Here is a 25,957-nt window from a genome sequence, read left to right as displayed (position 1 = left end):
AAAATTGAAATATATTTTTAAAATTGCAAATTTCTTTTTATTAAAAACGATGGGAGATTTATGAAAAAAAGGGATCGGGAATGTTTTCCAATTTGATAGAAAAGTACAACAAATCGAAATAGAAAAATACAACAAAACAATATTTTCACTCCCTTAATAATGAAAAATCTTAAAACGACGACGTCAAAACTACGATCCCAATCGGTCAATGGCGGCTTGAGCAACGGTGGAGGTAGGCTCGACCTTAAGAGCTTCCTGGAATGCAGCTCTAGCTTCCGTTTTCATATTCTTCGTTTCGTAACAATCTCCCAACAGACAAAACGCCCTGGCGTTATGCCCGAGTAATTTTACAGCCCTGGTCAAATCGTGGATCGCAGAGTCGACATGGCTGCTGCGGCGGTTCATGCTCATCTTCAACTCGGCTCTTTTAAACAGTGCGTCGCCCCGTTCTTTATCAGTCAACGACTTGGAAGCAAGAGGGGAGAGAGCGACGTCGAGGGAGTCAAGGGCGGAGGACTTGAAGCCCTGGAGGTCAAGAGCGAGGGCTTTGAGGATGTAAGAAGCGGCGTCTTTCGGATCAAGAGAAATAGCTTTGTCGGCTTCGGATTCGGCTTTCTGAGCTAAGGAGGCGGTGGATGAACGGGACTCGGAGGATCTGGCTTGAGCTAGGAGCTGAGCTCCGAGGACGAAATGGTGCTTAGCTTGGAAGCCAGCTCGATTCCTGTAACGGATTTTGGTGAAGATCTTTTGAGGAATATCGTGCATAGCGAGGAACATGAAGATCGTAACCAGAATTATAGCGGCTTGTAAAAGTAGATCTGTCCACATCTTTAACGTAATCCCTTGAAATTTTGAGGGAAGAAAGAACACTATGGGCCAAAGGGGAGGGTTTTTCCAGTGACGAGAATGGTTGTTGCAGACTTGCAGTTATGATTGTTGAGAGATTGGCCGTCAGTTTGGTTTTATAATTGATTTTTTTATTTGGGTAAATTGATTATCTAATATTTTATTTATATTTTCATAGTTTGATTATTTTTTATTTACATCTAACGTTACATAATCTATTTTTTTGTCATCGTGTTTAAAATTTAATTAAACAAAAATAAGATATGATATAATATAATATAATATAATAATAATTTTTTGAAAAACATTATATATATTATTTCAACTTAAAATAATTTATATAACAAATTTTAAATATTAAATTTGAATAGATACAAATAGATGTATTATTGACGAATATTTATATAAAATTATATATAACAAAAACAATACATCGATAAACTAATTTTATTATAATTCAGTTAGGATTTATTTTTTATGTTTATAAACATTTTTTAATAAAAAATAATTCAAAAATCTAAAACATAATTAAAATAATTAAATAATCCCAACAATTATTATTTACAGCAGACAATTTCACATGCATGGTAAAACAATCGGAATATCTACGGTCATTATTGGAGGAGTCTTATAGTAATAAGAATTTTATTTTATTTATATAATTTTGATACTTTTTATTGATAATTTATTTTCATCCACTTTTAAAATTTTATAAATTTATCACCCTAACATAAAAATCAGTAGCTTAAGAATTAAATATAAATAAATAGATAGACATTCTAATTAACAAAGAAAGCATATGAAAAGTTGAAATTCTTGGTGCAAAAAGTATACGAAGGAAAATCATTCTAATTATAATCAATTATTTTTTCTTTTATTAATTTAAGAGTAATTATAAGGGACAATATATGTTCAAAAGTTTCTCAATTTACTTGACAATAAATGCTCAAATACCTTTGACATATGATGTGATCGAACTCTAAAAATAACAATCATTCTTTTTAACTATTAAGATAGTTTGATTCGTGAACTAATTAATCATGTTTAGATAATAGTGCTACAATAAAGATGAGCGTATATGCAGATAGAGAAATGATTTATATGAAATCTTAGTAACGTTACTCATTTTTTTTAAATAGTAAGCTTTCAATTTATTTATTTTTTTGGTAAAATAATGAAGAACCAACCTTACAAAATCTTATCTGCCACAATCAGCTTGCAGCAGTTCTTCGAACATCAGAAGCGCGTTGTCGAACTGAAGAGCATCGAAGACATCAAAGTTGGCTAACTTTGCCAGTTTATCGGCCACCTTCTCAACCCTTTTCAAATGCTTGAACATAATACCCCATTTTTGTCTACACATCTCTCGAACCTGAAGAAGTATTGTGGAGAAACCTTACTGGACAGACACAATTTGTAGTAGGTGAATGGCTTCCATGCTATCAAATTCAATTATCAATTGTCAAAACTCCAGGTTTCAAGCCAAAATCATACCAATATAGATCCCCTTATAACTCAACTCAGCCTCCAAACTGAACAGGCCCCAACAAAATTTGAGAACTTAGTTTGTCATCTTCCTTCATGATAGGGAAACACACCTCCGCACAAAACACGACCATCAAGCTTGAATCTAATGCCATCAGTATTTAACTTGATCCATTCAATCGGAGGAGGGGACCAGAGATTCTGACTAGCCCTACTCAGGGAGCTCAAACATCCAGTAGAAGTACGGTTTACAAAAGCACGTTGCATCACTAATAGAAGGTTACGACTTTTATCGAGAATAGAACCATCAAACTCCATCGGATTCCCAAACTTTATATCATTCCTGTACAGCCAAAGATTCCAGAGAATATCACCAAAAAATAAATCTCAATCAGATGAATTAATAGCGAAATATTGCATGTCGGTGATATTTAAACCAATCCAGCACTCAAGATCCATATTATGGAATTCATCCGGTTTGTCTTGAAGATTACCCCTAGAGTGCATGAAGGAATCTGACATTGACTCATTCATAGTATTTGCATGAAAAAAACACACATTGCATGATAAGAATACGAAGAGCGTCAGGAATACTAATATCCTGAAGATGATCATAAATGAAGCTGCATTCAAGCCGGTCATACGCCTTTTCCAAATCAATCCTAATAGTCATCGAACCATACTTTCCAGTTTTCCTCCTCATGGGATGAATAATGTCCCGACTCCTGAGCACTGATAATATTATCAGTGATTGATCATCCCAGAACAAAGCTCATTTGATTCTCAAAGATTCATTTTGGAAGAAACAGTTTTAGCCTATTTACGATAATTTTGGTGATCACTTTATAAATTGATGTACATAAATTAATCGGAAATTAACTTATCTATTCCGGAGGAGCAACTCTAGAGAGAAGTGTCAGCAATGTTCTATTAGAAGAGTTCGGTAGGACCGGGGAGAAGTATAAGCTCTCAATTATGATATTGGCTTTATGAACTAGAAATTATATTGAGCCTTCAATTATGGTTTTTTTTTATACCATTTGTGTTTTTTTTTTCGATTATAGGTTGATGTTTAATAATTATTAGATTATTGTATTTGATTGGGCCGCCCTTGCTGGGTAAGAGTTGTATGGGCATAGGTTCTCAGAAAGGACGATTCCTTTAATTTTATATTTAGTGTTTTAGGTGGATATTTATTTAAATATTGAACCAACCACGATTACATTTTATTAGAGGGATGAATCCATATTACACCCTTTCTCAGTCTGAACACCATCCTTTTGGAATTTAAAATGTTTTTTCTTACCTAATATTATACCCAACACTTTATTCTATAGCCCCTAATCAGAAATTGGGACATATTTCCCGCCTTTAAAATTAAAGTATAATATTATTTACTGATGATCGCATCACATCTTTCCAGATATTTCCCAAAAAAGATTTTACTTGACAATTCTCCACTTTGACATTAGACTATACCATGACTTTATGTAGCAGGGGCGGATGCAATTGGTTTTCTAGGGACCAAATGCATATTCAATATTTTAGATTAATTATTAAATATAATTTAATATATCATAAAAATATTTTTTTTGTATATTCATTATTTAAAAAATTTAAAATTTTTAGATCCACCTAAGAGAATCGGGTTAAAATTAAAAAAAGAGAGGCAATTCACTGTTGTTTAATGTTTCAATCTATTTTATGCAAAATGAGTGTTGGGACACTATAACTCTCTCTCTCTCTATATATATATAGAGAGAGAGAGATACTGCTATGATAAAACTATAAATAATACGTCAATCGTAATTATTCATATCATAAAATACAAATGAGACGGGGCAAAAATTTAGGATTGAATTGTTAGGCTAAACCCAGAATGAACAAAAATGCAAAATGGCGATACCATGCTTATAAAAAGTTATCGAACCCTATTGGTCATGAACACCTTTTATGTACCATTAACTTGAAATATATATTATTTTATATGTATGTACAAGTACAAAATTATAGTTTTTGGTAGCTTGTATAATCTGTTCATATTTTTCTATCCGACCCACAAAATTCATAGATTTGAACCTGCTCCAATCTCTTGGTCTCTATCAGGCCAGATGAGCAGAGGGGTAAATAAGAGCAAACATGATTCTAACCCAGGCATCCAAAGATCAACCACCACAAAATATAAGGGTAACCATCAAGCAGGTATATCTTCATGTTTCTCGAGCTCTCGGTGATTTGCAGCCATCTTTTGCTTGAAGATCAGCAAGGAGTCTGTCTTCACACACGCTTAAATGTTGGTCAAAATGCAGTTGCTTGTCAACCCCGTTCTGAAGTACATTGGGCATATGTTTTCAGATCACATACTGTTTGCTCCATTCAAGTCCTTCTGACAATCCCTATCAGTTGATGAGAGATATTCTATTCATGAAAATCCTCGTATGGTGAGGATCCACCGGAAGAGTCAGTTTCAAATGAAGTGATGTCCATCGGATCCATTGGAGATGATGGAAGTGATTCTCTCTGTTGAGAAGATGAACCTGAACCAGATCAAAGTGAAGTCCGTCTAAATTAAATCAATCAATACCTGATAGCGAAATCCCAAAAATCACACCAGTGTTCGAACAAAACTAAAATGAGGAATACCCTTTTCTTTTTTCTTTTTTTTTATCTTTCATTTTCCGTAAGAAACACAAAATAGGGTAAGGAATATATTTAAAAGGGGCAGACACTCAAGACATACCTTTTTGTCCCCTTGAGCGTGATTTCTTTGCATGCCGCCGGATAAGTCTCTTAGCTTTGGTTATGATCAGCTGCCTGGCAAATGGAGAGAATTCTGCTTCACTTTCACCCCACTCTCCATGGAAATCATTATCTGCTTCACCTCTCATAGTACGTAGCACAAATTGTTTCGCTTTACGCCGTTGAGTGTTGAAGAGGCCCCTGATGGAAGTAACAAATCCATCACCAGCCCCATCACTTGGACGCTTAAGAAAAGTTATTGGATATGGACCAGGTTTCTCAACCTGCTCATTGTCACTGAGATTCAGGTCGCTATCAGGAACACCAGTTCCACTTGGCTGTTGAGTATGTGCCTTGTCTTTGAATTCTTACCCTACCAAATACCAAATAATTAATATGAAAGTCAGCAGATCTACATTCAGCCTTATAACTTCACAAATAAATTAAGCTTCATCATCTTGCAAATGCAGTTATGATCTACAAATTCTAAAAACTAGCATTGTTTTCCACGCTGTCTTATTTTTAATATATTTTTTATGAAGCATTACAAATATCTAAGTCATAAAAGCCAGGCCAAAAGGAGGGGGCATGGAGACCAGTGCACTTAAAGTAGGAGAAATTTTAGATTAGGGGGATTTGAAGGTAGCTTAGTATCGAATATCCCTTACCTGCATTCCAGTTGCAGACTTTAGAACTCCCCATATAATATGCTTCTTAACTCGGGAGAACAGTCTTCTCCAAGTCGCAGTGAACTCCACACAATGAAAAGTACCCATCAGCAACTTGAGATCATTTACAACAAATCTGGACCCTTCATAAGTAACTAGTAGCTCAACCTAATTCACAACAGAAATATATCAGTTAAAAAACAAATAACAGAAATACAGAACATCAGATCAGTAATTAAAATAATGTAAACAAAACCTACCTGACTTATCTTGATGTTGTGAAATTCCATCATTTTCCTAGGCCTAGATTTTTTCTCTTCATTGGATTTTCCAATCTTCTTCTCTTCCTGAGATGATCGACCAAACTTAACAGGTTTCATGTCTTTAATCTTATTTTTAGAGGATTCATCTAGTTGTTCAACAGAAACAAGTGCTCCACTTTTGGTAGAAGAAATGCTGGAAGAGAGAGCTTGTAGGACAAGCTCATTACCCACTGGTTCTGCAACATTCTCTTCCCATGTTCGATCAAAAGAAGATGTTCTCCTCAACTCGGGGCCAGAACCAGAACCAGAACCAGAAACAGCATTTGATTTTGGGTCTTGCATTTTTTATGTCTGCATGTAGATTCCAAAAAGAGTTTTATGGAAATTTAAGCATAAAAATATAATGATCCAAAGCCAATGGAGGAGGAACCTATGACATAAATAAATCACTAAGAGTGCATTGGAAAATGACTTCTGGAGAACGTTTTCATATTTTCTGATGTTTGTTTCGAGAAAAATAACTTGGTGAATGGAAAACCACTTACCAGTCAAAGGAAAATAAGGTAATTTTTTTTGTAAATTGTCTTGGCTTTTGAAAAGTGTAGGACAATTTCTGAGAAACTGCCCTTATAAGTAACATGATTTTTTTTATCAGAACATAACTTAAATAAAACTAAATATACATATATTATTGAAAGGTGAACTAAATATATTGTCCATTCAGGGGCATCCAATAAAACTGCAATATATTATACCAAAAATATTTTTATTTTCAAATAGTAAGAAAATTTAAATATTAAAAATTTAATATAAAATTATTTTAATTTTATAATTTTAAATATTTTAAGCATACTCACCTATGTTTTACTAATAATATATTATGTTTTTATTACTAATAACAAATAAATTATTAATATAATTAATACCATTTATTATTTTAATAAAAAAAATTGCGAAACAAACACACCCTAAGTTGCCACTATAGACTATACTACAAGGTAAGAAAACATAAGGATGCTCACTTGGGCAGGAGGAGGAGTAGACTGATTGGTAATGGATGTAGAAGACACTTGGTTTGGATGGTACCTCAGACTCCTTTGTTGAGTGACTGCCTGAAGCAGAAGCATCATGGTTTGAGGCACCCTTCTTTAGACGTCTTGCACCAGCTGTTGTGGAGATCCAAACTTCCTGCATCTCCAAAAGTTCAAGCATGAGGACATTCACCAATTGGACTACGAATTTTCTTATGAACTCAAACATCTAAAGCCCAAAACAAACCTGTCGTCTTTGTGAATCTTGTTCTTCTTCTGGGAAGAAATACCCCCACATCATTCTGTACATTGTCTCTGTCAAATGAATCTTGAGGGGATATATCTCTACCTATAGAGTAGAGATATAGCTAGTCAGCTTTTACAAATGCTAGTTCATCGAAGTCACAAATGCTTCCGATATCTAATATAAAAGAAATGCTTATTTCTAATAAAAATTGTTTGTGAATCTATACACGTGAGAGAACAGAATTACTTTCTGAACTCTATGCTTAACACTGGTTTAACAACATGTATCAGAAAATCTGCCCCACAACCATTGTCTGACCCCAAAGCCATGATGCCATTATAGCTCTTGCATTCACAACAAGAAACAACCATATAAAAAAGACCATAGCTTCCCACTCATTAAACACTCAATCTCATTTGAAATACATGCTTAAGGAATCACAAAAGAGAGAGAAAGAGAGTTTTACCTGAAAAAGATCCAGAGAAGAGTTTCCTTCTTTTGGAGCTCCCTGCTTTGCATCTACACGAAGCATGACCTTTCTGCAATGGGAAAAAAATCATGCCATGAATTTCTAAATTATCACAACATTAGCAGAGGTAAGTAATCCAACATATTCACACATATTTCCAAATGAAAATATTTTTTATTAAAAAAAACTCCCCAAAAGAACAAGTTTCTGATAACAGAAAGGTAACAAGTAAAGATTGGTTGCAAAACCAGTAAACCATAACATAGAAGTAAATATAGTAGTTTCTTTTGGCAGATGGCCATCAAATTGAGCATTAAGGAGGTTGAAATGAGCATGTTGCCAATATAAGAGATAAAAAAGTTGCAATTTTAAATATTCACGGAAGTAGTTGCAGTGAAGCTCTAATTAGATAAACTAAAACGACAAAGTTAAGGAAAAAATATGTACTTTCCCCATTCTGCAGGAGGATTCCAAGCTGATAAAAGCATATCAGACTTGGCATTAGGCAGGCAGTTTCTCACAACAAAATACTTGGTTGTAAACTGAGCAACACCAACGTCTTCATAGTCACGGTCAAAATCGTAGTTCTGCATGAAAGGAGTAATATAAACTTGTAAGATACGATCCTCAAAAGAAAACATTATTTAAGTGCAACTCCTTATGGAATCTAAACCTCAACTAAACCATAGTTCAATATATAAATAACAAAGTGAAAATTTCAAAATAATAATAATAACAATAATAAAAGCAATGGACCGAAAAAACCAATATTGAATCCTTGTACTCAAAGGTGCAACCTGCATAAATAGCATATGCCAAGGGAAAACAAGGCACCAATTTCTAAGATCAGTAACAAATCAAAAACTTTATATTTAATACATTAAAATACAGCTTTGGTTATTCAAGTTAAAATGTTGAGTCCAATCATTTTCTAACACTCCAAATATAGGCATCATTAGACCTAATCCAAAGTCCACATCAAACTAAAGCTCTAAGTTGCCTTCACAGCCATCTCCAGCAAGATAAGTGTATTCCATCCTTTTTCTCATTCCTCTAAATGGTACATGTATTATTATTATTTTTTGATAGGAATGTGAGGCCTCATTAAAAACCCCCCTCATGATTAACGGACCACCAAAACGGTGTTCCTTAATCAGCGGAAGGGGGAAAAGAGTGCCTCGATTTATAATAAAACATACTCGTACAAATTTCTTAAACAAATACACCTTAAACACCAGCATAAAAAACAGACTCCCAGCACTAACTACTAAGAACCAAAATGGTACATGTATTATCACACCAGTGAGATAAAATTAAAGATGACAGAAATTAAAAAGGGGCTGGTTTTCTAAATAGTGCTTTTTGCCTTTCAAGATCTCCACCTAGGTACAAAAAACCAAGTACACAATTCAAATAAAATAAATTTATTTAGGTTTGTTTTATCAATCTTTCTTGCTTTGCTTCACTGTTGTAAATGAGATTCTCAATAACTTTTCTTGTATATAACATATGCAAAAATATGTATGCATATTTTTCGATGATTCGTTTTGATCAAATGTATCTGTAGCTGCATCTTATGACTGACTATTTTTTTATAGGAATAGGATGCCTCATTAAAAACCACCCTCTTAGTAGTTCTCTACCCTAAGGCAGGAACCCACTAGCGTAAGGAGGAAAAGAGTGCATCAATTTATAAAAGATAAAGCAGTTTACAAAGGACATAACAACACTCTTACAAAAACAGAAGACTAAATACTTAACACTCCTACTGAATACATAAGACTTAAAACACTCCTATACCAGCTCCCCTCAAATCCTAAACTATTTCATATGATAGCTTATTTTATAGAAGCAATTTTTTTTTAAAGACAGACACCTCACACAGAGAGGGTGTGATGAGCTGTTTATTTACTCTGTTACATTTGGGAGGGAGGGAGTTTCTCTGTGCTTTTGTGCCTAAGCACATGGCTTGACTACACTGATTGATCCTGATCACAGTTAGTTCAGGGCAACAAATGTATTTGGAAATACAACCTCTGTTAAGAGATGAAGGAAGATATAAATTGATAGTTCTTAGCATATTAATTTTCAGGAACTCACCATGTCATTTATCTCGGCCTCAGTAAACGATTTACCATCCACAAGCATGCTCCATACAACTTTGTTAATTTGCAAAGAAATATGCATTGCATAGGATGGACTTTTGTTCTTTTCTTTCTCCATTAGCCGTAGCTGAGCTGCTTTATGCAAAGCAGCCCGTAAGGATACAGATGCAACCTTCCTTAATTTTTTTGCATTAATAAGTTCTCTCTTTAGTCCTTGCACCTACACATATCAAGTTCATATTGCTTAAAAATCTGCTGTGCGCTAAATAATAGCAACCAATCCACGTGGTATCATTGAATATAATTAGCCATATGGAATCTTAGAAGACAAATACACAACAAAATCTATTCCCAGACTGTAATACAAACCCATGAATAACAGATAATAAAACAAGCAGATAATAAAAGATGTAGTTATAAACAAACAGAGAGCTCGCAGCATTTACAGCAACTTGAAATGCCCTATCAAGGTGTACTCTTATCCCAATATTCAAAAGTTTTTAATTTCCATCGTGAAGTTCTGAAATAAATGCCAGATCAACAGAATTATGTACAATGTAAACCAATGTAACCTTTTCTAGATTTGACGATTCAGTACATGTAGGTAGAGTATCTTCCTACATTCACAAGAAATAGCACACATAAGGATAATAGATTACCAGCATTGAATTTAACTTTCAAGGAAATTATCCTCGATTCTTTCCATCATAGATACAGAATACAGATACATATGCTTTGAGTGATGGGTATAAACCAGCTGAGAACTTACAAATTGGATTTGGTATGAAAGAGATGCAACAGGGAACTTAAAATCAGTCCTATCCAGTTAGATAATGTGCATCTTCCTTCAACTGCATATAACTGATAATAAGCTCCAACAACCATTCACTGCAGACTGTAGAAACTAGGAAACAAAGGAGGGAATTTCTGGAACAGAGAACTTTCTGTTCTTAGTTCTTTCTCACGAATATACAGAGTAAGGCCTATTAAAATAGGCAGATTACAACAGAAATACAATCCTATTGTAAGATACTTAGAGCCTATTAGAGTTAACTTACCTAGTCGACATTCTATCCAATCTTCTACTTAGATAAGATATAGGGTACAAGTTAAATAATAAATAAAATTTAACTACAGGCTCATTAGGATTTAGGACAATAATTCCAGACTCGTTAGGACTTTATACAGCTATAATCTACACAGAAAGAAATTTACAGGATCTATAGACTCCCTAACAATATTAATCTTTTATATTAGAGAAGAAAATTCAAAGAGACCATAAATCGAAAAAACATGGAAACTCGAAATTTTGAGATTGTTGACAAGGTCTCTTTCTTACCAATATATCTGTCACCATTTACCATCCACAATTCACCTTCCTTCTCCAGATGGTCTCCTGAAGTACAACAATGAAGAGACAGCTTCTTAATGTCATTGAGTAGCAACTTCTGCTCCCTTTCTTTCGTTTCAAGGGTGATTTTGGCAAGTTCCACCTCTTCAACACCATCAGGAACACTTCATCAGCCTCCTCTCCAACATCTTCATCATCTTCGCCAGGACAAGAGAGACTACTTTTTCGAGGCCTGAATAAACATATTACTTGCATTAAATTTGTAATAATTTACCACTACCAGTATTACTTGCCAAAACGTCTCTTGGTGCAGAAAATATGCAACATCTTTAAGTAATTAGTAAACTACGAGATAATTGCACCCATATGACAGAAATGGTGAATCTTGAAGGATAGATTAGGTTCCAAAAATCAATATAAGACTGTTTGGTAATAAGTGTAAAGCAACTTGAGTTATATATTAATAAAAAATAATAAACCAAAATGCATTTATTGCTTTTAATATAGTTTAAAAAAAGAGGCCTGGTAAGGTTAATAAAACCCGGCTGCAAATGGAAAACAGAACAAAGATATCACTTATCATTTAAGCATAGGAAAACAAACAACAACAGGAAAGGAAGTAGAGTAACTCTTCTAAATTAGGGAAATTGCTTCACAAATTCTTTTCAAACAAAATGATGGCAACCCACAGTCACATTGATCTTACCAAGCCAAACCTAACCGTTGAATTTGGATCTATCAAGGGCATTTGCACATATCAAATCCATGGTAGGTCCCATTTTTGCAAATGAAAAAAAATGATTCAATTTATTCAAAAACACTATCATAATAAAGCCCATTCGCAGAACTTGTTTCAAAAGAATGGAGAAACAAGTAGTTATTTTAAGACTAGAATTTGCCAATAGATAGATCCAACAGGCCAAAATAAGTGAACATTTGGAAACTCCTACAATTAATTTCATAAAAAACGACATCATTCTGAAAAACATAACATGATCATCAAAGAAACAGGAGAAAATACTGCAGCATGTACTCACTTCAGAAGCCGAGCAAAGAGAAGATTGGTCAATACATCCAGCATAACCTGAAACTGACGAGATGTCATTGTAGCTGTTATGTTGCAAGACTGAAAGGTCAGTTCTTTTAATGGCTTCACCTGCAACAGGGTTAAAAAACACATGCAAAACTAAGATAAGTCTACTACTGAATAAACTGTCATACAGTAAACTGATTAAATATAAAAAACAGCAACTTGAAAGGATTAATATGTCAACAGTCTAGAAGGTTTTAAAATTTTGACAAGTACTTAGTGTAGAATGTAGCCGTGTAAATCTTAAAGGCTTTGTAACTAGTATTTTACTATTTATTAAACTTGTACTGTATGACTTATCTAAGTAGAAGTTAGATTAGATTTCTGTCTAAATAGGTTAAAACCTAATAGCTTAGTAATCTACACTTAGCCCAACCGAGTAGTTCAACCACTATTAATTCAGCGTGGGCATCAAATAAACAGCACATGGCTATTATTTCTCCTCGTTATCTTTGTTTTTGTTTTTGTTTTTTTTTATAAAAAAGGCCTCATTAAAAAACCCCTTCATACCCTACATGTTATAAACATAACATGAAAGGCATAGGAAGAAGGAAAAGAGTGCCTCTAACTTTTATTAATGAGAACCATAATACACCTCCACACCTACATGACTAACTACTAACAACATAACCTTTAAGCCACAACTCTGGATACATAACGCACCCTAACAACTCCCTTAAAAAACAGCCAAGATATAACACCTCTAACCACAATAGAAACCCAAAAATCAACCTATACCAGCTTTTGCTAATTCATCCGCTTCCCAATTTGCAGCTCTCGAAATATGCCTTGTGATAATACCCTTCATTTCCACACGAGTAGCTATATCCGTCACCAAGGATTTAAACAAAGGAGTACTAAGGTCCGGATTTTTAATCCACTTTAGAGCATTAGTCGAATCTGATTCCAAAATAATCCTCTGGCTTGGACTGTAACCAACTTCCTCAGTAAGAATCAACCCTCTTTTGATCGCCAAAAGCTCTGCAAGTAAAGGAGGACCTCCCCCTACCTTCTCTGAAAACGACCCAAGCACCAAACCACTACCATCCCTAATCAATCCACCAATTCCCCCCTTATCCCAACCTTTGACCATTGCACCATCTACATTTACTTTTAAAAACCCTTCCGGAGGAGGACTCCAACTAGAAGGAGGAGGAGTCCTCTTATTCAAATTACCATTACAGTCTGCTAATTTTAAGTCCCCCATCAAGGAATCAAAAGGAATATGGACATCCTTAAATAAAGTTCCAAACCACGAAACAATTCTGAACCTTGTAATGAAGAACAACAACGCATAATCAACCTTCCCTTGCTGGAAAATCACCTCATTCCTACATTTCCAAATCGACCACAGCACAACCCTAGGGATAAACTTCCATATGAGAGATCTTGGAACTAACTCATCCCACGCAATTAAGAATTCCATCAACTTAGCCGGAACCACAAAGCAAACATTCCAGTACTTTAAGAACTTAGCCCACAGGTTCCACACCACATCACAATGCAGAAACAAATGTGAGACCGACTCATTACACTTCCTGCACAAAGAGCACATAGTGTCTTCCACCCCAGTAACTCCTATCTTTAGCAGTCCCTCCTTCACCGCTACTCTGTGATGAGCAAGTTGCCAAACAAAGGTTTCCACTTGTGGTGGAGCTACCCCCTTCCAAACATATCTTTCCCAATTACCTTCTACTTCATCATTACCCTCTCTATCAAAATACAATTGCATGCATGATTTTGTTGTAAAACAACCTTCACCAGTTCCCAACCCAATCCAACAATCATCCTCAACTAATGATAATGAGTAACTGTTCAAGAGAGAGATAAGTTGCAGCCACTGCTCAACCTCCCAATCCACCAGATTCCTTCTTGTCTGAATATCCCAGACCCCACCCGAGTCATTATACAGCCTGAACTCTGCAACCTTCCCCCCTTTGTTGCTCGACAAAGCAAATAACCTTGGAAACCTATCTTTCAGAGGAACCGTACCCAACCATACATCATGCCAAAACTGCATTGTTTCTCCATTCCCAGCTCTAACACAAATTTTTCCTAAAACAATCCCCAAATGCATCACTTGAAAAATTCTTAACAACTCCTCTCCAAATCCAAGAAGTGCGTGCTGTCCAAGTATTCCGGATCATCATTGAATTTGGATCCATATTGTTTACACAACAAACCACTGTTTTCCACCAAGAGGATTTTTCTGCAGCAAATTTCCACACCCACTTCCCCATAAAAGCCCTGTTTAAAAGCAACAGATTTGGAATCCCCAAACCCCCCAACTTCTTTGGCTTACACACCAATTCCCATTTGACCCAATGGATGTTCTTTTTTTTTGTCGATCCCCCCCAAAGAAAAGACGCCATGATAGAATTTAATTTGTTGAGAACACTAATAGGGATCATAAAAATAGAAAGGTAATAAATTGGAAGAGAGCATAACACTGATTTAACCAAAACTGCCCGTCCAGCCAAAGATAAAGACTTTGCCTTCCACCCAGCCAAACTATTATAAAATTTTTGTACCACCGGTTCCCACAAAGAAAAAGAATTCCTCTTAGCCCCTAACAGTAAACCTAAATACTCCGATGGAAAAGCTCCTCTTGAACAATCTATTTCCTTGGCCCAAGAAGTTAACTCCTCCCCCAAATTGATTCCAAAAATTCTGCTCTTATTCAGATTCAACTTCAGCCCCACCAACAATTCATAGATTAAAAGCACCCTTCTAATATTCACCAAATCATGAGTAGATGCCTTGCTAAAAATTATTAAGTCATCCGCAAATTGCAAATGTGATAACATGAAAGAACGACCCATCGAGCCTAATTCAAAACCCGAAAACATCCCTTTGTTCATTGCTTTCACCAACATTAGATGTAACAGTTCGCCTCCCAAATTTAATAACATAGGAGATAATGAACAACCCTGTCTTAATCCTCTAGTAGTGTATATTCTCTCTGTAGGTGTGCCATTTACCAAAACCGAAATGGAAGCTGTTTAGATACACTTGTACATCCAAGAACTCCATCTATCTCCAAACCCCATTTTTCTCATTATTTTCACCAATATCCTCCAATCAACCGAATCATAGGCTCTCTTGAAATCCACCTTAAAAACAACTCCCTTCAATCCTTTTTCTTCCAACACTCAATGCCCTCATTTGCTATAAACGAACAATCCAAAATGTGTCTCCCCGGTATAAATGCAAATTGAGATGGACTAATAACTTCACTAATACACAAACTTAACCTTCTCGCTAGTACTTTTGAAAGAATTTTATAAAAAACCCCAACTAGGCTAATTGGCCTAAAATCTTCTAACCCCTCCGGATTGGCTTTCTTAGGAATAAGAGAAAGGAAAGAGTGGTTGGTGTCATTATCCCAGTCCTTTCCCTCATAAAATTCCTTAAAAAACAGCAACAAAACTTCCTTCAAACTTGACCAGAACTTCTTGAAAAAACCTAAATTCAGTTCATCCGGGCCAGGTGCTTTGTTACTATCCGAGTTAGCAATTACACCCCAAATTTCCTCTTCAGAAAAAGGCTTCTCAAGGGCCATTCTCTGCTGTTCCGAGAGTTGTAAAAAATCCAGGTCCAGTTCCTCCACTTCCAGTGTATTTTCCTAATTAAACAACCCCTTGAAAAAAATGCACCACTGAAGTTTTAATTAATTTTGGATCTGAAATGTCTTCATTGTCTACTTTGATGGATTTGATACCATTTCTCCTTCCTCTACCTCTTGCACATTGGTGGAAAAATCTAGTGTTCTTATCCCCATCCAAACTCCACTTCAATCTTGACTTTTGTAGCCAAATCGATTCCTCTTTTTTATACAAGTCCCACAGCTCTTTCTTTGCTTCCACTAAATTCTTCATAGACACCATGGGGAGACCTTGTTGCAACTGAAGTTCCTTCTCATGAATTCCTTTCTCCAACCTATTTATTCTCCCGGGAAACTCTAAATACCCCATCCTAAACCATTTCTTCACTGCTTCCTGCACCCCTTTTAATACGGTAGAAATCGGTTGTCTATTCTCCACTCTACATAGCTTGTGCAACTCTCCCTCCATCATCTTACAAAAGCCATCCTCTTCCATGACATAGTTAAATAATTTAAACGGTTTCGAGCCCCAATTCCATCCCCTATTTTCCAGTAAGATGCTGTTATGATCTGAAACAGACCTTTCTAGGAGTTTGTGTTATCATAGGGAACACTGATAAAAAACTTTGATCCACTAAGAACCGATCTAGTCTCTCATAAGTTGGAATTTCTCTATTGTTGCACCATGTAAATCGACCTCCAACCATAGGCAAATTGATAGGTAAGCGGTGGCGGATTGATGAACGTTGCTCTTGTTGAAGAATCAAACCTAGAAAGCTCTAGACTCGATGAAGAACAAAGGTGATGAATATGGGAAGGTGGCGACAGTCGCTAGGATTATTTTGGGTTTCTTTTATGTGCTGGAATCAAGACAACACGATTAGAATAAAATAAACAAAAGATAAATAAATGAAAGATGAAATAAGATAATAAAGAAATCAAAAGATCTCCCTTATGAAGGTGAACGGTAAAGATGATTGATGGTGCGGATGGATTTGTGGAAAAATAGATGGATAAGTGTCCTATCGAGCCCTCCTAGTCGCAATGAAAAGGAAAACACGATAAAATGGCTCTAACCAACCCTCCTAGTCGCGATGAAAAGGCAAATTGGAGTGTGAAGATTAATCTCCCTCACAAGAACTTGAAAGAACTCCAGGAGAAGAAGCTTCGAAGGAACAAGGCAATCAACACTTGCAAAAACGAACTCTCGTTGTATTATTAATCAAAGAAATCTGATTTACAAAGTAGAATGAAGCCTCCTTTATATAGGGGCTGAGTTCTAAAGGTCCTAAATAACTAATGAATAAAATAATAATAAACTAAACATGTCTTAACTCTAATTCCTAATAAAATAATAATAACTAAAGATAATATTTTAACCCAACCTTAATTCCTAATAAAATAATAAATCTAATCCTAAATGATAATGCATCATCATATATTAAGTTATATTACAAATAATCAATAAAAATATTGAAAATTCGTAATATTTACAAAATCCCGTATTAATCCCGTATAGGATTTTCTGCATGCACCGTCTTCAGTAAAATGGCCATATCTTGAGTTCCCGATATCGGATTGATACGATTCAATAACCGTTAGAAAGATAAGGGACAGACGGTTGTATCTCCAGAAGATATGTTGACCAAATAAGATCAGGATCCCATTCAAAAAAGTCATCTACAGTCTGCTACTGTTCTGATCTTCTTTTCCAAAGCTTGGACGAGTGGATCATTTGGAAGAGTTATTACTTCTTCCTTTGATGTGAGCCTTGTGATGCATGTATCATCCTCCCTTTCTTCAAAAAGATTCGACCTCGAATCTGAAACATTAAAGGGAGCAAAATTAGAATAGTTTAATAATTCATTCACATTATGCTTACCGAATAGATATGCTTTGAATCTTCGAGACTTTGTTCTTCTAATAGGTTCGAGTAGAAACATTAGTCCAAAGAAGCATGTATTATGGACTCTGGTGCATGTATCACAAATCCACTAGATTAGTTTTACTCACAAATTCTCTGAAAGCAAACATTGAAGCTAAATTCACTGAACCTCCAATCTTCTCCTCCTGTGACATAACCACGTTGAAGTCCCCTCCGAGACAGACTGGACTGTCTAAATTCTCCAGAAATAAAAACAACTCCCCGAAGAACGCCTCCTTTTCTGAATCCACACTCGGTCCATACACATTTATGAACCAGCAAGACCCTAGTACCTCATCAATAGTACCCTTAACTGCTATAAATCTCCTATGAATGATCTCCTCTTGAACCTGACACTCTTTTTCATTCCACAAAGTAATCAGACCACCAGCAGAACCTTCAGCTGCTGAAACTGCCGCAGCTGTCAACAAATTTCCTCCCATTTTCCTCACTACCGATTGATTCACCACTTCCATTTTCGATTCCTGAATGAATAAAACTAAAGGCTTTCTCTCCTCCACAACCCTCCTAACAGCTCTAGCCTTTACCCTCCTACCCAAACCCCTAATATTCCAAGACATTAAATTCCAACTAGTCATCAATATCCAGCTATAACCCTGAATTCCAACACCCCTTAATTACCCCTTGTACTTCTCTCTCCTTTATCAAAGGAATCGTTTTGTTCATAAAAGCTTCTTTCCCCCTCTAAATGTGACCCCTAATAATTCACTTACGCTCCAGCACTCCAAAGCCTCTGCCCCATCCACTTTCACATTATTATAAGCATGCTCCGAACTTGTACCAATACGGCTCCTAGATCCCTCCTTCCTTGATCGTGAATAAACACGTTTGCACTTACCCCTTCCCACTCTACTCCCAGATACAGTCTTCCCAGAATTTTTTTGAGCAGACACAGAAACAGACCCCTCCTGCAGGGAAGTATGATACTGCACAACATTGAATCATGTTGTAGTAATACAATAATCCTTGCTTAATCTCTCCTTCTCTTGATCCAGCCCACTCCTCACCTGTACTACCGGGCCCCTAAGAAACCCACTCCCACAGTCAACTTTCTCATGCTCACTGGAAGGATCTCCCAGACTTTTCCCATTTTCTCTCCCTTCATTAACTTCTTCTGACTTTTCCTGCTGGATGGAGACATTACCTCCCTCAGTCACATCTTTGCACAGGTCAAACGTATTTTCCATACCTATGTTTAAATTCAAACCCCTCTCGGTATTTGTGTGTATCCCTGGTTGGGAACTTCTAACACATTCGTCAACCCTATTTTGGGATTCTGACAGCTCCTCTCCCACCTGCTCTTCCTGCCCATTTTGCACTTCTTCATTGCTCCATTCCGAAGAACTTTTCTCCCATGGGTCTTCTGCAACTTCTTCCTCCATGTCTGTTAACTCAGGAAAAAAATCCTCCACACATTCAACCTTAATTTTAATCATGAACTTCCTCCCATATGTATTGATGATGACATGTTCGGGAATATCAAATGGACTCAAACCTTAGTAACAACTGTGCCACTCTGCAATCCACTCTATGTGCAGTTTGAACTTGAATTCTAACTAACTTGCCCCATCTGGATGCTAAACTAGAAAAGAACGGGACCGACCAACAATTTAATGGAACACCAACCATTGAAATCGCACAATAAGCTAATGGGATGCCCCTCTCTTCCACAACCGGCTCCAATAATTGAAACCAGAACGACAGAGCTTCCCATCTTTCTTCCATTGCAATTCTTCTCTCCTCGACCGACTGAAAAACTACAAGACACGCATTCTTCGCAAAACCCCACCTTATCACTTTCACATTGAAGCCCTCATTCCGTAAGGCTTTATGCACAAAGTCAACTTCGAAGATATCTTTACAAATGCAAGTAAGTTAAGATTTCAACCATATTCTCTCTTCCACCGGGATAAAGACTTCCAAAGATTTCTTCTCTTTTTTATTCCCTTGACTGCTTACTTGAAGACCCTCTGGAACTTTTTTCACCCCAACTACCGTGTCTCTATACGTTCTTCCATCAAGGAACCTATTCATCCTCTCCATTTTCTCTGCCACTTGTGCTGGAGAAGTCATTCTTCTGCCTTTCAACTCACCTGTTTCTACCCTTTTGGAACCCCCCGCTCTAAACCCTTCACGACTCTTCCTCTCGGATAGCTTGTCATATTTAGCTACTGACACATAAATTATCTTCCCATTAACCCTGACATTATTCATCTTCTCCACCGCTTTGCATAGATCCTCGCTTGCAAAGTGAACGAAAAAAAAACGTGCAATCCTTGTATTTCGGTTTGTTATTGATAAATGGAATAAACACCCTAATGACTTTGCCATGATAACTAAAATGTTCCCCTAATGTTCTTCTGCTCACTCTCCGACTAAGATTATCAACAAACGCAGACCAAGTACCCCCTCCATGGACCTCACTCACTTTTCCATCAGAAAACTTACACTCTCGCTCTCTCACTCTCTCCATTGCTCCTTAATCTCAAATGCTCTTTTTAAATACTAATATTTGAACATTTACCCTCATCTTTGTTTTTGTTTTAAATCAACATTTTCCTTCATGAAACATTTAGTTTTAATACTTCCATTAGATTACATCTCTTTTTATTTAAAATCAAATACTTGGATTTGGATACAGACATCTTCACAGAAACAAATACCTCAAGAATATTGCATACCTTCAAGTCTGAGGTTCCACCTTTATGCCTTATGTATCGGAAGTACATATCACAAGGCATAAACACTCTTTCAAGTAGAGCACCAGTACGTTTGAGCTTTGGAGAACTTTTACGAATTTTTGGAAGCCATTGTAATCCAGCCCCAGGATCCACATCAGTTGGTGCAACATGAGCCTGCACATGCTCTAGCATCATAACAAACTCCATGCGCTTCAATGTCATGTCATGCCCACCTTCAGGAATATGAACATTCCCGGTACCAAGAGCTTGCTCAATCAACTCAGAAACAACGTGAAGAACTGAATGAAATGACTGAGCTAAAACACGACCACTAACAACAACGAGAAGAAATCTCCCCTGATAGGCATGAAATAAGTAACTTTACTAACATGACTAACATAAGATGACAATCATCAAGAATCACTACGAAGAGAAACAAAAAAAATGTCATATAGGAGGTGAACTTAGGCAATGATCTCATAAGTAAAAGAAATTTTCTGAATGTTTCCCAAAGGATTGAACTAGATTATAAGATGCACATATGTCAGAACTCACATTGGCTTCTTCAGAGTGAAGATTGAATTGAGGTTCAATGACATTCACCATAAAATGTCGAGTCTCTTTTTCTCCAGAATCATTGACCTTCTCATATTTTGCTAGTGCTACAGTAAAACAAACAAGTCTCAACAGCAATTTTTTGAAAGAAAAAAATGTTTATGTAATTTAGCAACATAATTATACTAATAAAAATGTCTTTGATGCAGCTAACATCCATGGCAGTTGAACAATGAATTTAGAATTAGAAAACATCTCTAGCATTAAAAGAAAAACATGCATCTCAAACTTAACTTGTAAAACAAAATCTCAAAATATCATAGTCATCTTGAGACATACCAGCTGCAGTAGTAGATGAATTCTCCAAGACAACTGCATGTGTTTGAGATGAATATGATCCTGATGGCTCCATGTTCTGAGAAGCACAAGGAACGCCATGATTTGCAGTAGGGGACTTTGAAGGATCCTCTTGAGGCATTTCAGGTTCACCAAGTTTTTGTTTCTCCTCAACCAACTTCCTCTGTGCATACTGCCGAGAAGGTGAAGGCTTTTGAGGTTCAAATACTTTGGAAATTCCACCAACAAATGACCACACAACATCCCTATTCTCTATGGTCCACAAAAGTTTAAGGCCGTAAACAAAAATACGTTGACAATTATCGGCTATAACCTCATTGTAACCATCATCATCACCAGGATCAGATCGTGCATGCTCATCATTCTCACTCACATTCTCAAATTCAAATCTAACATGTCATTTCAAGATTTTTTCTTCCAGCCTCCTACCAGGCTAATAACCTTGCAGGATCAGCCTTTGGGGCCTGCCTCCTGATAGTAAAATAATCAGATGACAACAAAAATCCTTCATCACGATGCTTCTCTGTGCAAGCACTCATATAGTTACTTTTTTCACTGGGAACTTGCTCCATGGATACAGACTGAGAACTTTTCCTCATCATTTGAACTGCTTTTTTGACACTAGTGCAGTCTTCTTTGTTTAAAAAAACCTTAGGCATATGAAGGTCAAGTCCTTGGTACACAAGATCAAGAGGATCACGCTTGCATTCAAAAGTATATTTTTGCTTACCCCTACTGTAACAGATTTCATATTTAAGCTATCATATTAAACGTGAGTCCTTTTGCTGGATCATCATCGTCTAATGTCATATGCTTAATGCAAGCAGGCGTAGCATCTAAACGGAGCATAAATTCTGTCATCACCCTATCTAATGGCAAGTTTCCTGATCTAGGAACTCTTGGAACTCCAAAACGAGGCCATCGAGAAAAGGAACGCAATTTATGAGGAGGAATATAGTTCATATTCCAAAACTTAATTATCCAAGCTAGATCATGTGCACCGACATTGAATGTTGGTAAAGTAATTGAAACTTTCTTCGCCTTACATTGTGCTCCATTTACAGTTCCATCTAGAATAGTGCAATCTGAGGCAGAGGCAGATGGGGACTCTTTGTCCAATGGGGGAAGAAGGGGTTTAAGAGAAAAGTTCCATCGGAGGGAAAGAGAAGTAGATCTAAAAGGATCAAATACTTTCTCCCTAGGTTTCCCTTCCATAGGAAGAGCAAATAAATAATGATTCATGGGATTACCAGACTCGCATTCCCAATCCATTGTAACCTCGAGGCTAAAGACTGGAGCTTCAAGGAAAGCACCAGATGCAATGGTAGGAAGTTTTAAGCTTCGACTATTAACCAAACTCTCCAAACTGCTCAAGAAAATTTTAAAATCCTTGGCAGAAACATACACACGACCATCGGATTGTTGTATCTCCATGGAACCAGAAACAATTTGAAGCTTATCAAGCTTTTCACAAGGATCAATAGTTGCAAGAATGTTCCATTTAGTTCCAGAAAAGAATAAGGTGATATTTCCATGGATGTAATTTCTCATTTCATCCCACCATGGCAAGCTCCGCTCCTTTTTTGGAGGCTGTTGAAGACCAGGACTCCTATTACTTAAATTAGCCTTACGAAGTGCAACAGAGAAAGCATAGCTTATGTCAGCGAAAACCGATTCATATCCCACCCCAAAGGACACTTCCACTTTTTTAAAACGTATAGGCAAATCCGTGTATGTTTTCATTGGTGGTGTTGTACCACTAGCTGAACGAAGCATGCAGACCTTTCTCCATCTCCCAATGAAGACATCATGAAAAATTTGGGGCTGAAAACATGTTGCCTAATTTCAACGAAAAAAATTTCAATCAGTGTAAGATAAGCAACCTACCACCCTACTTTTTTCTTTCTTCAAAAAGGGCATATATAAGATAAAATTCCAAATGTGATTATCTTTGCATTTGATGGGACAAGTAAAAGAAAAAAAGAGGGGGTGTTAAGCTTAGGAGTTTACCTGCTGTGCCAGTACAACACGGCCTTCACATCTACCAAAAACTACTGAAAAAAGAGGAGACGTGTAATTTCTTAATTGAACAACAAGACTGCCAGTGTTTAAGAGAATATTACTCCCATACATACGAGAAAATGGTATATTGCTTTCACAACATACAAAATCAAGCTGCTTTAGGAGCTCTATCATCCCGTCATCTCCACCATCAATCCTTGTCAAGGTTACATCAAACTCTGTAGCTGAAACTGAAAGAAGAGAAGTTCTTGCAGTGCTTGGCTTAAAACCAGCCTGAAAGCCTTCCCTACAAGCACCATAGCCTTCCGATTGTTTTAGCCTCTAACATGCCAAGTAATAGGATCGGAAAGACTGTTTATATATCTCTTCCTGCATTTTTTGGATTGCTTTAAGATCTTGGACGTCAATCTCAAGTCCATTATGATGAATCCTCCTTTCACAAGCAGAATCATTGGTTTCTGCAGTCTTAGGACACTGGTTTGCCAAAACATAATCATCAAGAAATCTCAACCTAACAGCTAACTCCAAGGCCTCATTTTTTATTAAATGGTAATGCTCATCAAGCCAACCCTGAATTGGTTCTTCCTCAATATCAGCAGTCAACTTGTGTATGCAGATTTTTACACCTTGCAATTGTTGAATTATACTTTTCAGGTTTTAAGTTTTCTGTTTTCATGGGGAAAATTAGCTCAGTTTTAGCTTTGGTTATAAGCTTCAATGCTCGCAACATCTCCTCAAAAGCATCATCAATGACTCGCAACTCTAGCCTGAAAGGCATGCAAATATGAACATCAAGTGCTTGAACCACCCAATCCCACAAAATGACCACTGGTACTTTTGCATCAGATGAGTCGGAAGTAGTGGGAATACGAGAAATTTGTATTTGACTGCTTCTGAATATTCGGGCTCCATTGAAACTAAGCATCAGGCCTTCAAGAAGTACTCCTATGTGGGCATTCTCAGAGAAAATCGACTGAACTTGCACAAGAGCATCAACTCCATCTCCAACTTTAGCAGATATACTCAGCATCTCCACATCAACAGCAAATATAGATTCTTTTTCTTCTTTTTATCAAGATGATCTGATTCAATCACAGTGACATCTTTCTTCTGCTCGGCATCTTTTACACCAGAAGTATCGTCCATATGTTCATTACCAAGTCCCTTAACCTTCTGATTGTGAACAATTGCTTTCAATTTCAAAACAAGTTCAAACAACTACACAAATGTTCCACTAAAAAATCATGAGTGAGAGAGCTAGAGAGAGTGAGCGAGGAGAGGGTAACAAACACTTCTCGAGACAGAGGTAAAGTGGTATCTAGAGGAGTATCGTGGGTAGCGTTCATTGATAATCTCAGTAGGGGAGTGCATAGAAGTGCTTTATGGAATCGTTTTAGCTTTCATGGCAAGGTGATTAAGGTTTTTATTTCGTTCGTTAATAGGAGACCAAACTATAAGGTCAATACTTTTGCTTTTGTGCATTTTGCTAGCAAGGAGGACTTGCTGAAGGCAGTGGAACGAATGAATAGTGTTGTGATCGATGGGAGGAAAATATTGGTGTCGATTGCGAAATATCAGAGGAATAGTGCTGCGAGGAACTTGAAGAGATATAGCGGGGTGGGGACTGGAGAGACAGGCATAGAGGAGCCGAATAGGAAAAAACCAATATCCCCTGTGGATGATGAAGGGAAGAAGGAGCTGTTGAATAAGTTTTATGATGGTAGGACATACAAGGATATGCTAGTGGGGGTGAAAAAGTTATTGTCCAACATTTGAGCAATGTAGGAGATAAGAGGGAGGTGAAAAAGCCTATGCAAGTGTTTATTCCAATGGAGAGAAGATGGCTGAGGTCGTCGTTAACAGGCATTTGTAAGGCGATTTTCGAAGTGGATTTTGTGCAGAGGGCATTAAGGACAGAGGGATTCAATGCTAAGGTGGTAAGGTGGGGTTATGCAAAGAATGCATGTTTGATAGTCTTCAACACAGTGGAGGAGAAAGAAGCAGCGATAGAAGATAAGTGGGAGGCTCTGTCCTTCTGGTTCGAAAGATTGGATTCTGTTATGGAGGAGAGTTTTGTTCCATTAGCTTACTGTGCAGTTTCCTTGTTAGGGGTTCCATTAAATTGTTGGACGGTTCCATTCTTCACCAACTTGGCATTGAGATGGGGTAAGCTAGTGAAGATTCAGGAACAAACAGTTCAAAGAGTGGACTGTAGAGTGGCACATATGTTGCTGAGGGTGGAGAGTGCTTTTGATATTCCTCCTCAAGTCACCATTAATACGTATGGAAGATCGTTTATCATTAAAATCAAAGTGGAAGGGAGTGATTTTTTTTCCAGAGTTGGATGATGTGGTTGAAGAAGACGGAACAATGGCTTCTTGGGAGGAGAAATCGTCGGATTGGAGTCAGGGTGATGTTCAGTGGAGATAAGAAGAGCAGTTGAGTAATCAGTCCTTGTCAGATTCTCAGGAAAGGGTTGAAGCATGGGTTTGGGGTGAC

The 25,957-nt window shown here is 36.8% G+C and overlaps 2 protein-coding genes and 1 pseudogene across 2 annotated transcripts; all 3 read right to left on the bottom strand.

The window, feature by feature from the left end:
- Positions 1-57: 57 nt before the first annotated feature.
- On the bottom strand, positions 58-25,447 carry LOC120154268. The gene is made up of 3 exons (XM_039166071.1): positions 25,441-25,447; positions 21,383-21,387; positions 58-869 (listed from the first exon to the last, which is right to left on the bottom strand). Exon 3 carries the CDS (start codon positions 826-828, stop codon positions 190-192), a length of 639 nt encoding a protein of 212 aa, XP_039022002.1. The 5' UTR covers positions 829-869; positions 21,383-21,387; positions 25,441-25,447; the 3' UTR covers positions 58-189.
- LOC120154269 lies at positions 4,379-7,225 on the bottom strand (annotated as a pseudogene).
- LOC120154267 (protein SABRE-like) lies at positions 7,743-21,640 on the bottom strand. The gene is made up of 7 exons (XM_039166070.1): positions 21,419-21,640; positions 21,080-21,186; positions 20,525-20,881; positions 12,242-12,360; positions 11,193-11,436; positions 9,849-10,073; positions 7,743-7,818 (listed from the first exon to the last, which is right to left on the bottom strand). Exons 1-5 carry the CDS (start codon positions 21,555-21,557, stop codon positions 11,211-11,213), a joined length of 948 nt encoding a protein of 315 aa, XP_039022001.1. The 5' UTR covers positions 21,558-21,640; the 3' UTR covers positions 7,743-7,818; positions 9,849-10,073; positions 11,193-11,210.
- Positions 25,448-25,957: the final 510 nt, after the last annotated feature.

Source organism: Hibiscus syriacus, unplaced genomic scaffold (assembly GCF_006381635.1).
Source record: "Hibiscus syriacus cultivar Baekdansim isolate YM2019G1 unplaced genomic scaffold, ASM638163v2 tig00111127_pilon, whole genome shotgun sequence".
NCBI classification, from domain to species: domain Eukaryota; kingdom Viridiplantae; phylum Streptophyta; class Magnoliopsida; order Malvales; family Malvaceae; genus Hibiscus; species Hibiscus syriacus.
Note: the sequence above shows the minus strand (reverse complement) of the source record. Positions and strands in the feature narration are given on the sequence as shown.

What these genes read in the sequence shown, in the direction of transcription:
- LOC120154268 (XM_039166071.1), bottom strand. Translation starts at nt 828, where the DNA reads ATGTGGACAGATCTACTTTTACAAGCCGCTATAATTCTGGTTACGATC.
- LOC120154267 (XM_039166070.1), bottom strand. Translation starts at nt 21,557, where the DNA reads ATGCCTCAAGAGGATCCTTCAAAGTCCCCTACTGCAAATCATGGCGTT. An exon ending in GTGGAACCTCAGACTTGAAG is followed by an intron (nt 12,361 to 20,524) that starts GTATGCAATATT and finishes ACCCTGTTGCAG; the next exon opens with GTGAAGCCATTAAAAGAACT. An exon ending in CTCTTTGCTCGGCTTCTGAA is followed by an intron (nt 11,437 to 12,241) that starts GTGAGTACATGC and finishes ATGTTTATTCAG; the next exon opens with GCCTCGAAAAAGTAGTCTCT.